Source organism: Lissotriton vulgaris, chromosome 1_1, assembly GCF_964263255.1.
Source record: "Lissotriton vulgaris chromosome 1_1, aLisVul1.2, whole genome shotgun sequence".
Classification (NCBI taxonomy): Eukaryota; Metazoa; Chordata; class Amphibia; order Caudata; family Salamandridae; genus Lissotriton; species Lissotriton vulgaris.
In genome coordinates, this window is record NC_141685.1 from 922,836,231 (window position 1) to 922,849,402 (window position 13,172).

The 13,172-nt window shown below is 48.0% G+C and overlaps 1 protein-coding gene across 10 annotated transcripts in view; it reads left to right on the plus strand.

Annotated features, from left to right (window-relative positions):
- Positions 1 to 13,172, plus strand: part of LOC147748173 (E3 ubiquitin-protein ligase TRIM38-like) — a 229,320-nt gene that overhangs the window by 21,870 nt on the left and 194,278 nt on the right. For all 10 annotated transcript variants that reach the window (XM_086959081.1, XM_086959083.1, XM_086959084.1 and 7 more), the window contains exon 2: positions 8,653 to 8,720. In XM_086959081.1, coding sequence (XP_086815207.1) covers positions 8,653 to 8,720 — 68 coding nt within the window. The remainder of the gene's footprint in view (positions 1 to 8,652; positions 8,721 to 13,172) is intronic.

The window sequence follows — 13,172 nt, forward strand, 5'->3', positions numbered from 1 at the left end:
CCTTGAAGTCTAGACGCTACGGTCTTGGTAGTCTGCAAACCTGCTGTCATTCCTTGCCTGCTCTGACTGCTGCCAAATGAATTTGGTGTCGCAGGCGATAAGCCAGCAAAACCCCTTCCTGGAGCAATTCTACATCAAATCCAGGGTCGCATTGAGTTTGAACTAGGATCTATTTATAGAGCTCTCCAACACCTGAACATCTCTTGGCGATGTTAGACTAGAGAAGAGAATGGAGAACAGAAAAAAAGATTGAGAATACTCAGATGTAAATCACTGGGTATAGTTTGAGGCTTGTGTGGTAGCTGGTTCCAGATTTATGGGTCTGGGACTGAAAAGGCTCGGCCTTTGAGGCAAGTTCTCTGGAAATTAGGGCTGACCAGTAACACTGAAGATGCTGAGCGAAGGTTTCTGATTGGAGTGCATTGAAGAAGTCTTCCAGAAACAATGTTTTGTTAACTTGCCATGGAGAGAATGTTGTTTTATACGAAGCACATGGTTATGAATGGGTAACCATAGGAATTCCTGGAAGATTGTTTTATTATGGCTGAAACAAACAAAGGGCGCCAAGAATCAGTCTAGCCGGCTGATTCTGTATGACTTGAAGCAGGGTGAAAGATGAGGTCTTTAAAGGAATTGAGGGTTGAAGGAGTCATCCCAGAACGCAAGAAGATAGAAAAGAGGCTTTGGTGCCCATCTGAAGGAGAACGTCAATTTTAACTCTAAGAGTCTTCAGACTGGTGGCAGGGGAGGGACCAAAGGTCCTAGGCCAGCAATTTGTGTGGCCAAAGATTTTGCCTCCAGTGATTAAGATTTGTTGAGTTTAACCAGTGTTGACCCATCCAGGTGTGCACCGGAGGAGCACAACTCTGGAGAGAGCGGGCACATCAGGCGAGTTCCTGAGTCTTAGCAGAAGTTGAATATCCTCTGCACATTCTCCTGATTGTACAGACGTGTCTTACACCCTACGTTCCCTTCAAGGCGCGCGCGCACACTGCTCCTGACCTCACCGCGCACCACCTAGCGTGGAGCGCGCACACGGTCAGGAAGTCGTGCCGCCGGCCGCTTTGAAAGAAGCGAGCGGCGCGAATGCGGCGGAGCGGTCGTGAGGCGTGCAGGTAAGGAGGTGGGGGGAGGGCTTGTGGCGCTTGAGGCTATGAGGGAGGGCGGGGTAGACTCTGGCCTTTTGTTTAAGTATTGCTGTTAATCAGAGCCCCTTCACGGGCTCCGATTAACAGTAATACTTAAACTAAAGGCCAGAGTCTTCCCCGCGCTTTCCTAACAAAAGTTTCCAAACACACGCTGTGTTTGGAAACTGCCTACGCTTTTGTTAGGAAAGCTTGTTAACTGACTGCACCACAAGGGGCCTGTGAGCTGATTCTGACGTGTCCACTGAAGGGTTGAGCCAGAGGTCTAGCTGTAGTGGAGGTCGTCGTCTTGGTACCACGAGCCAATAACATGCCGAAATTTCACAGGAGGCGATAGCATAGCTGCCAAGGTCTGAGATTGCCTAGTGTGACATTTTAATAATTTCAGTTCAATTATGAGTGACATTCCAACGAATATGAGTGACACTTTTTTGCAAGCAAAATCAAGCAAAGAAGACTAGGAAAACATATAAATATATGCAATTACACCCATTTGAGAAACAAGACACTTGAAGAAGATGTAAAAACCGCTGGAAAGCACCAGAAACTAAAGCATCTAGAGTCCCTTTTAAGCTGATCCTACTGTTAACCACAACAAAGACCCAGATATGCGCCACTCATTGACAGTCAGTGCCGCACCACTACTAACAAAAGGACGTTTCTGTAAATGTCAGCAAAGTCAGTATTTGTAAAACAGCCTGTTGAAAATAAAATGTAAACGTTTCTACAAAAACGCTGTCATGGAGATTAGATGCAGTAAGAGCATGTGCATAACGAGAGGGGTTCGAATAAATTTAAATGTGCTAGTGTGACTGCTAAACAATTTCAAAGCAGGCTGCCCTCTGCAACAGTCTAACTTTCATAACGTAATGTAAGTGAATGCTCAGCCCGCACACTGCCCAGATGGACAGAGGGGCTCCTTCACATATTTTTTTTCACTTATGGGCTGTCACAGAGCAACTACACTGACACACAATGGCAGGCACTGACCAAGTGAAGTAATAGGAGCGGCAGCACTGTTGGCGCGCTAGCGCTAATAATAAAATGTAAAGTACATTGAAAATAAAGATACCTCGCTGAGGCACAACTCACTATATGAGAGTGGACTTCAGTAACGTTAATTGTGCAGGACGCACCTCACTGCAATAACTCCCACCTCAGCAAGCACTGGCCCGTGCATGATTACAGGAGGGGCTGGTGTACTGCTAGGGAAGAACTGCAGAGGCTGCCACAGTCCGTGCGGACGCCGGGGTTCAGCTGATCCGCTGGTCGGGACCCACGCGTCTTTTGACAGAAACAACACAACTCGGACGGTCATGGTGTCAGCAGCGCACCACTGCCATTGCCCCTCCCTGTAGCCACTAGTTTATTTATACTGCAGCCGCCGCTCCAAACCATAGCGTTACTTTGTGAGGCAGTGCTCACAGGGCAGGCCAGAGATGAGTGAGCCCTCGAGTCGGGCTCTGAGGCGGCCTGTGTCTTTTCAAGGCAACAGGTGGGATGGGCACGCACTGGCATGAGAGACTGTCTCGTGAGCAGCCTGCACGCTCACAGATTCCCCCGCCGCTTTCCTGTTCTTCCGGACGTGACGGCACTCTACCGCCGCACATCCAAATGTAATCCCGCCCCCGTGGCGTCACGGTCGGTGTGATTGACAGGTGCAGTATTCTACTCAGAGGGCAGCCCGGCCCCCTGCAGTGTAATGATGATGAGTCTGACGCGGATACTAGAACTCGAAGCAGGCGCACCTCGGAGCAGCAGAGAGAGCCCGGGCAGCATCAGGTGGCAAAATGCGTGACAATGCATTTCAGTGCGGTGATGCGGATCACTGCACTGAAATGCATGAGCGTCACACCAGTTGCGTGACGCTTGGCAGGACTGCGATAGGACCCAGTGGTAACAGGTGCCCACCCTGTAACTAGGGGGACCAAGTTTGAATCTTCGGCTCAGGAGGCTGTGAATCTTGGCTTATCTCCCTGTGCTGCAAAAAAAATTAACTTGTGAGGCGCTCCTAGTTTCTTATGCACGGTTTGCTCTGTGTAAAAATGCCAAAAATAAAATGTGGTTTCTTCTTGTCACTCAGGCCCCAATGTCATCCTCCAGCAACATTGACAAAATCAATGTCTAGCTAGCATGTAGAGTCATGACTACATAAAAAAACATTTAAAAAAAGGTTTCAACCTTTAAAAATATTTAAATGTGTGATGATTTCGTATAATTTGAATTATAAAATAATCTCTCATATGTCGCAATGAAAGCACTCCATAGTAGGTGTAGTGATACTCAAGACTGCCAAAAGCGAGTGGGGCAGAGGGCAGGAGGGCACCAAAAACGAGTGGGGCAGAGGGCAAAAGGGCACCAAAAGCAAGTGGGACAGAGGGCAGGAGGGCACCAAAAGCGAGTGGGGCAGAGGGCCGAAGGGCACCAAAAGCAGGTGGGACAAAGGGCAGGAGGGCACCAAAAGCGAGTGGGGCAGAGGGCAACAGGGCACCAAAAGCGAGTGGGGCAGAGGGCAGAAGGGCACCAAATGCAAGTGGGGCAGAGGGCAGGAGGGCACCAAAAACGAGTGGGACAAAGGGCAGAAGGGCACCAAAAGCAAGTGGGGCAGAGGGCAGGAGAGCACCAAAAGCGAGTGGGGCAGAGGGCAGAAGGGCACCAAAAGCGAGTGGGGCAGAGGGCAGAAGGGCACCAAAAGCGAGTGGGGCAGAGGGCAGGAGGGCACCAAAAGCGAGTGGGACAGAGGGAAGGAGGGCACCAAAAGCGAGTGGGGCAGAGGGCAACAGGGCACCAAAAGCGAGTGGGGCAGAGGGCAGAAGGGCACCAAATGCAAGTGGGGCAGAGGGCAGGAGGGCACCAAAAACGAGTGGGACAGAGGGCAGAAGGGCACCAAAAGCAAGTGGGGCAGAGGGCAGGAGAGCACCAAAAGCGAGTGGGGCAGAGGGCAGAAGGGCACCAAAAGCGAGTGGGGCAGAGGGCAGAAGGGCACCAAAAGCGAGTGGGGCAGAGGACAGGAGGGCACCAAAAGCGAGTGGTTCAGAGGGCAGGAGGGCACCAAAAACGCGTGGGACAGAGGGCAGAAGGGCACCAAAAGCGAGTGCGGCAGAGGGCAGAAGGGCACCAAAGCGAGTGGGGCAGAGGGCAGGAGGGCACCAAAAACGAGTGGCATTTGGCGCCGCAGACACGGGAGGTTCGGTTCCTGGCGCACATAGCCATGGTTGCAGCGCACAGAGACCCTCCACTGCCGCACACAGAGGAAAAAAATTAGAGGGAACATTGCTTACACCCCTTCGGAAAAGAAGCCCAGTGATCACCATTGGCCTTCCTAGCGGCTTGAAACTCTGAGCATGAGAAAAGCCTAATCTTCCCAACCTCCACTGTTCATCTGCCGCATGGAGGCGCATTCTCTGCAGAGGTTGCAGAGACGGAATTACACGAAGAATCCACTCTGGTGCAGATGCCATCTGGCAGACTGGTGTGAACCGAAGTCCAAAGTCCGCAGAACTTCTAGGATTAGCTCTTGTCTCTGTCGCAGTGAGTGAGCCAACGTCTTGGGCGATTCCCCGAAAGGTGTGGGAGGGAGGAGAGGACAGGTGGTGGCGACGCCCTGAGAGGAGGGAAAGGGTGAATTCAGCTTATCTGATTGAGTAACATCTACTCCCATTATGTGGACTGCTTTCAAATATAGAACATTCTGGATTAAAAATGCCATCACTGCCAACTCTTTCCATCTGGTACCACTTTGCCGCCTCATGCATGCCTGGGTGGTGGTGTCTCTTGCCAACAGTTCAGCTATGACCAGAAAGACTGGCAGGGCAGCAGGCTGCTCGCTCCAGTGGGAGGATAGAATCTCTTCCTCGCAGAGATCTGGAACTGATGTGTTCCGTCCAAAGTCCCTATGTGAAAAGTGAGGTCTCCTGCGTTCCGCCCAGCCCCACCCCCATGTCCACCTTGTGCATTAGCCGGGTGCCACGGGTGTGAGTTCAGGCCCTAGACCCGGGCCGAGTGCCCGGCTTGTCTGTTCTCTTCATGGCCCTCCCTGGCATCTCTCGCTGACACCACCACAGACCCCTGCTTAGCCAACTATAGCCTCATAACCGGTGCATGCAGAAATGGAGTCTACAGCCGAAGACTGGCTGGGGTCTGTTAGCCAGGAAGAGTAGTTGGCAACTGGCTTAAGTTTCTGCCTATGGTGACATTTTGGGATGCCGAGGCAGGGCGTCCTTTAAGGCACAGAGACTGACCCACACCGCAGCACAGCTACAGAGTGGTTTCATGGCCTGGTCCGCACCTTCAGCCAGGTTAGTTTGGTATCCAGTATCCTTATCCACAATGAGAAATGTGAGCCCTTATTTACAATGTTAAAAGCTGAACTGCAAGTTTTCCAAAGGCACAACATCGGAGATTTAGTTCCAGGCGTCATAAATCATTCTTCTATTAGTGTGGAAGTCTTCAGTTAAAAGAGAAGATTTCTCATTTTTGCACATTAAGGCATTTCCAGGGGTTTAGCTTTCATTGGTGCATCAGGTGTAGTGGCGCCGGGGTCCAGAGGCCCGAAGAGCCCACTGAGCCCCGATTATTGCTGAGTTTATAATTCAAACAGCAGCCACGGGACCCCTTTCGTCCTTGCACTCGGGCCCATGACACACTGGATGCACCGCTGGGCACGCCAGGCCCACTTTATTGCAATTTCCATTCTTCAGTCTGCTTCTCGAGCTATGCTTTTTTAGCACGTTGCATAACTTTCACAACCACTGTTGGTTTGCAGTGGGCGCGGCCTTGTTTTGACCCCTGTTTTTATAATCTGTGTCTGAGACCATCATCTTCCTCTCTAGGAAATAGGCAAGAGAGGCATACGGTACGATCTCTTCATAATGGCCAACACGACTAGAACTTATTTATTTGAAAGTTTTATAGAGCGCGAACAAGATCCTTGCGGATAACAGAGCGCTTTACATTAAGTAAGGTTCGTTATACATCAAATCAATGCATGTTAAACACATGTACATACCGCCATAAAACAGTAAAGCAGTAAGTTTACGCAAAGAGAACCATCCAGTTGGAGCGAGTAAAGGGTAGAAATACAGACTCAAGTGTCGCAGTGGACATTTGTCATAGTAAAGATTATCAGCACGGGTTGGTTTGGTATTGCAATTTCTTTAGATAATGCTCAGGAGCATTTTGCCATGAGAATCGCTTTTACTTACTTTTTGAAGAAGCCATAGAAGAGTTAAGTCTGGTTTCTGGGGGTACGGCATTCCAAATCCTGGTAGCCATCCCTGAGAGGGATCCTTTATAGGTTTTCTTCTTGTTGAAACTTTGGGGTTTCAGAAGTAGGTTGTCCGCGCTTCTTGAAGATCTTATCCCACCAGAAATCGTCAGTTTCTGTGCCAGATAACTTGGTGCCTTGTGATGCAGGGATTTAAGTGTCATACACGCTATTTTCAGATGAATTCTGGCTTCCGGAGGTAGCCAGTTCAAGGATTTTAGGTCTGGGGAGATGTAGACCCTTCTTTTAGAACCCATGATGAGTCTCGCTGCCGAATTTATGGAGGCTCTTAGGAGTGCCGTGTGGGGCTTCTGTGGGGCTTTACTATTCCAAATGATCATCAGGTGCATTACTCCAATGTGCTTGCTTGAAGGCACGTGTGACTACAACTCCCAGAATGCACTAATGTGGCAAGGCCGCCCAGGCTAGAAAATACGGTGTCTTGTACACATGTACATATTAGGCTTTTAAAATATTTAATACAGCAATACAATACGACAAGGTTTTTTTTATACTACCTACATTAGGAGAGGTTGATTAATCATCTTAAAACATTTGGTGTTAAGAAGTTGGGTTTATCAGCTGTGGCACTGTGACTAACATATTTCGGCCCTCCATCATTGAGCAAGAGGACATTTTTAAAGATAAGGAAATATTTAAGGGTTGGGAGTCCAACTTGGAGAGGGTAGTAGAACAAAGGGGAATATACCAGCGGGAAGCATGATTAGGCAAACGGTGTCTTGTTAAGGCTAAGTTGTGTGGCAACTCTAGCCAGCACCTTCTCACTGACATAAAAGCAAGTAGATTACATATAAATGGAAACCACAAAATATTACCTCTGTCTGGAGAAAAAATAAGGACACAGTGCCATCTGCTGGTTGTCAGTAAATCCGTCGTTCGCACCACAAACTTTAAATTAAATTGAATCCACAGTTTATACTTGCACAAAAATTACTATTGTGCCACATCACATTCTAATACATTCGGGGTACGCTCTCAATAAAAATAAAAAACAGATTATTTTAAATAATAAAATCAACTGGGTAGACAGTAGGGTGGTTCCAAAAGCTAAACACGTGGGGGTGACTGTGGCTGCAAACACCAATATGATTGTGGCTGAACATCTAATTCCACTTGCAGCTGATACTAAGAGGGCGGTTAATCGGATCAATAACCTGCACCTGACTACAGTGGGACGTGGACTTAATTTCTAGAACTTGGATTTGAAACTAGTGGTAGCTAGTTTTTTGTTATCAAGTGCCTAACTCTTTGTATAATGTTGGGGTCTCCGGGGGTGGGGGGCGACTGGTATTGACTTGATTTCATCACTGTATTTTTCTATGGTGGCAAATAACAATTTAAAAAATAAAGTTATTATATGGGAGAAGGCGGGGCAGAGAAGGGACTATCATGCCGCACTCCTGCAACAACACGTATTCATAGATTTTCGTTTTCAATACACCATTAAAAGTAATTGGCACTGTAAAAAAAAAAAATACAACCTTTTATGATCTGTTTTACTAAATAATTCTCAGTCTCTCTGGGAATCACCTTCACTTTGCTCCTTTCCCAGATGAAATCGTGCACAACTTCCAAGGGGGATTCGTTTTCACTCAATAGTTCCCTCCACTCAGATTCTCCGGGTACAGTAACAGATTTTTAGCAGTGTTTAATTTATTTTAAAAAAATGCCAGCGTGCTGGTCAGGAGGCCACTGCAGCTCGCTCCATCCTGCTCTAGCAATAACCACTAACCATTACACTTTTACAAGGATGAAAATTTGAACTATTCCAGGCTGCCCAAAGCTGAAGAGTGACTTGGGTGGCTGCTATAAGCCCTTTTCAATGTGTACATAATTACTAAACAACTGTTGCGCTCATTTCAAGATTAGACTGCGCCTCCATGTGGTGCACTGTCATAAGTATCCGTGCCGACAATTAAGTGCCTTTGCCAGCACGGAAACCACCGGCTCAAATTAAGAACTGATCAAATCATGAGGTTTTGCAAGCAACTTACTAATGTTGCACCTGCAGTTTCCATAATTTAAGAGGTGTTTTCTTTGCTTACAAGCTAGGATTACGTTTGAAGAGGTCTATAGCAAGTTACTGAAAACTTCACCTGTAAAATGCCCAGCTTTCTTACTTCAGCCATACTCCATTTTTAGTTCAGAGGAAATTGTAGCTGGTTTACGAGGTTCAACTCATGTTACAAACACCGTCTGCTTTTTTCCCCTCTTTCTCAGGATGTTGGCGAAATCTCTTGTCCTCTGTTTTCTCATTGGTTCTATCCTCCAATGTTCCTTATGTGACGGTACGTATGCTGTTTACTTTTTCTATAGTACTAACAAGTGAATGACTTGGCCTGTTTCATTTAGCAGTTTCTTCAGTCATTGTGAGTGCGTGGATGTGAGTGGACGAGAGTTATAAGGACCGTATATGCCCATCGCCTAGACACTCTCCAGGTTCAACTATTATCTCCCCCCCCCCCCCCCCACCTCCCCAGTCTATCCACTACAATGACAAAACCATCCTCAGATATGGTTAAGTCAGTTGCAATGGTGGTTGAATTGGAAATATAGAAGTGGAGGTACTCCTTGTCCTAACGTAACTTTTTGCTGCTGGGCAGTGCCAAAACTCCTATTTAATGCATTTGAGAAGTCCTGGTATTATCCTTTCCAAATTAAAGGAGTGCAAAAAAAAGTGGAGGTACTGTGTGCCTGGTAGTACCTTCCCATTTAAAGCACTGACTGCAGCTGGCTTCTAACCGCTCGTGCCGCCCTGCAAGGAGTGAGCTGGGGCTGGCGGTCTCTACTGGTATGATGCGACCTGAACTAGATATTATGACCCCGCGACACTTGCCACCGGCATGGCTATTCATAGTCTATTCACCAACCTAGCCAGTTTTCTGGTTGGAAGTATGTAATCCTTGTAGAAGGTGCCCTGGCCTAATTTAAGATCTAACAACTGCCTCACACTAGAGGCAGTCTGAAATGAGCTCATGGGAAGCCATCTACTCTCCTGAAATCATTTCCACACGTGACAAATTTAAGAAAGCAACCCTGTGTGACAAATGGGGATGTTTGACAGTAGAGCATTCCGTTTAGTGCAGCAATAGAAAACAAAAAAGATAGGCAGTCTGCCATGCACCGCATACTATAACATCTAGAGAGCAGATCTTGAAGATTGAGACTTGCCACATATAAGAACCATATTTAACAACAAGGGGTGGTGATGGACAGAGTTTCTGAATTAAGCAGAATACTCTCACCCAGTCAAGAGATCAGGGCTAGATCCAACACCGTTTTTTAGCTCACTGCACCATCCCAGCTCAGAACCTGGCTATATGCAAATTAGTCTGTTCCTGTCCCAGTGCATGATGGGAACAGGGCAAACCAAACTACAAAAGCCAATTCTTACACTGGGAAGGAAACAAGCTTCCGGGGACCGGTTTCTGGCATTACAGCCGTCGTCGGCCCGGCTTGCTTGAATCCTGATGGTGCAATGAGCAAGGGACTCACATCTGGGTATACCCTTCCACGCTTAGGGTGGACAAAATATTTAACAAGGGGTGGTGATGGACAGAGTTTCTGAATTAAGCAGAATACTCTCATCCAGTCAAGAGATCAGGGCTAGATCCAACACCGTTTTTTTGAATCATTTTGTCCACCATAAGCGTGGAAGGTGATGGATCAAGCCCTGATCTTTGGACTGGGTAAGAGTGGTCTGCTTAATTCAGACACTCTGTTCATCACCACCCCCTTTTCTGAATCACATATAAGAACCATTCACTTGGGGGATGGAATTCTCCCAAAACCTTTACAAGACTGCAAAGCTAATGTTCCAAGCTAGTGATGCTCATCTGGGCAGGTCTAGTACACCCTTTTTAGGTTTCGCCTGGGGCACGGAGCTTTAGCTCCGCCCCCAGGAGAAATCTTTAGTTTTCAGTATGGGTGCCTTGAATACGCCCTCTGTTCCATTGGCTAGCTCCATAAATGGAGGCTAGCCATTGGAACAGAGATCTGTCCGTCATTCACGGACCAGATTCGTGGGCGTTCCTGCATTTTTTTCCCTCTCCACTCTTTTTGCATTGTCATCGGGCGGTGGGCGGAGTTTCGTTTTTTTGTGTGTTTGTTTTCCTCATTTAATGCCGACCACGGCTGCCGGAAGAAGTCCAGGTGAGTGCGTTCCTTTCCCCCCCCCCCTCCCGCTGACCGTATGCCCGTTCCCGCCCCCCCCGTCCGTGTCCGCCCCCCCCGCAGTCCGTAGGTCCTTGTTTAATTGAGTATTTGTCGATGTTTCTGTCCTTTGCTTTGGTATATGGTTTTAGGTGACAGGCAGCATTGCAATTAAGTTAAAAGACTGGTGACACGTTTTGCACATTTAATGTCGTCTAACCTCTCTGAGAGTAATAATTATAACAACCTATTTTTCAGTTAGAGATTGCCAACACATGCCTGAGGCTTACTCAGGAGGATTTACAGGTCTCTGCAACTGACACATTAACCCATGAAGCTATCCTACTAAACATTTGAGCTTGGGTGTGCTGGCTACTCACAGATCTATGCAGCGAGCTCATTAAACCACTGAGCTGTTTTTTCTTATATCTAAACCACAACTTTCAAGTCTAGACAGCAGGCGCATTTACCCTCTGAGCTATTTTGATGAAATTGGAGTGTGTGAATTGCAGGTTGAACATAGATCACTGCAAGCACTCTTAAACCAATGGACCAGCTTCCCTGGTTTGAAATACACGAACTACAGGTTACTCACGGGTCTCTAGAGCCTGCACGTTAATCCACTGAGCTGCCTTCGTCACTGGCATCAATATCGTGCAGTAAGATGGTCTGTACCGACCGACGCCAGGCACCAACATTTAAGAGAATCCGAGGAATGCGCGGGTAGAGAGTAACCATCCAAGACAAGGGAACAAGCAGAGCCTTTTACACTTATCTCCTAAAAGGAAATGCAATAATGTCAAATGTGCAGCTGCACTGCGGCATTTTGCTTTCCTTCACTGAGCTCAGCTGCCAGAAGTGGTGACAAATACTTTTATCCAAATTTAGCACTCAAAAACGACCTGTGTCAGCACCAGTGACTAGGAGAGAGATGCTGGAAGTCCCTTAATTTTGTAAAATAAAATCAACGTTCTCGTTCTTTTTCATTGCTGTTTCGCTAGTGCTGTATAAACAAGCCCTGGCAAAGCCAATAGATTGTGCCTATGTTAGAGCTTTTGGCTTTGCCAATATCTTTCAGCCATGTTGTGCAACAGTGTAGAGTGGAGTGGGACGGCGTAGAGTGGAGGGGAGTTGAATAGAGCGGCATAGAGTGAAGTGGCGCGGAGTAGAGGGGACTGGCGTAGAGTAGAGGCGCATAGAGTAGAGTAGAGTGGTGCATAGTGTAGTGGCGTGGAGTGGAGTGCATAAAGTAAATTTGAGTAAACTAGAGTGGTGTGGAGTGGAGTAGAATGGAGTGGAGTAGAGTAGCGTAAAGTGGTGAGCTTGTTGAAATGTGTGGTTTCTAGCCACTTGTTTGTGACTGAATTTGACCCCATGCCCACCCAAAGGAGATATGCAGGTGAACCTGGCGTGCCGCGCGTCTGTACTGGATAGCGAGATCCGTGCCGGGTTTACAGATAACCGCTGGATATGTAAATGATTTTCATGTAGATTCGTTGCTTGCGTCTTATCAGGATACCCTGTACATTTGACATAAGCATTGAGCGCACATTAGGAGGAGGTGAAAAGCGACACGCCCAGAGCACACACTGGATCCGCAGGGTGACACTGATGTGTGTCGCGGGGAACGTTGTTCACAAGAACGTGGCATGCGGTAGAACGGGTTTTGATGATCTACGCTCCAGTTACTGTGAAATAAGTGTAGGTTTTCCATGCAAGGCTCTGTGCAGCGATCGGCTAAGGACAGATAGTTGTGTGATAACAATGGAAGCAAGCTGGGACATGTGTGGACCTGCTCTGTAAACCTAGTGCCTCGAAGCGCTGCGTCGTCAGCGAAGAATCGTAGCAAAGGTGAGTTTGTCTCTGAAATGGCTGTGGTCTCTCGCGATCCCAGTGCAAACAGGGCACTCTGCCTTATGTTATTACTTGGACTTCAAAGAATCTGCTTATCTCCCTTCAGAGTCTGAATGGGGGGGGGGGTTATGGATCAGGCTTTACTTGACACACTTGGGCATATTGTATATGAGGCAGACACTGACAGCCTGGGAGAGCGAGTCCCGGGGTTCAGTTTCATTTTCATATTTTGTAAAGCGCCTGGGTAATCGTTGATTTCTTCAAAGCACTTTTTGGATAAGGGATGTGGGGAGGAAACGGAGCCCTTGTAAATATTCTGGACATGATGCTTGAAGGAAGAGGTGGGTCTTAAGCTGTTTACACACATTATCTACGGTTTGCGTCGCGGCCGAGAGGCAAAGGAGAGCACCTTATCCAGGGAGGGGCCAGAGAGTGCAGAGACCGCCCCCCAAACCGTTCATCTTGGGGAGGAGCGGGACCACGCCACGAGGCCAGGTCCAACAACCCTCTTTACCTCCATGACTGGGCCGCTGTGCTTAACCTGCCCACCCTGGCCACTTTCCTTTACTTTTGCTCTTGGATAGCGGATGTGTGGGTGTGTGGGGGGGGGGCTCGCAGTGTGTGGGGGGCTCTGTGTCGGTGTGTGGGGGGCTCTGTGTGGGTGTGGGGGGGGGCTCTGTGTGGGTGTGTGGGGGGAGGCTCTGTGTGGGTGTGTGTGGGGGCTCTGTGTGGGT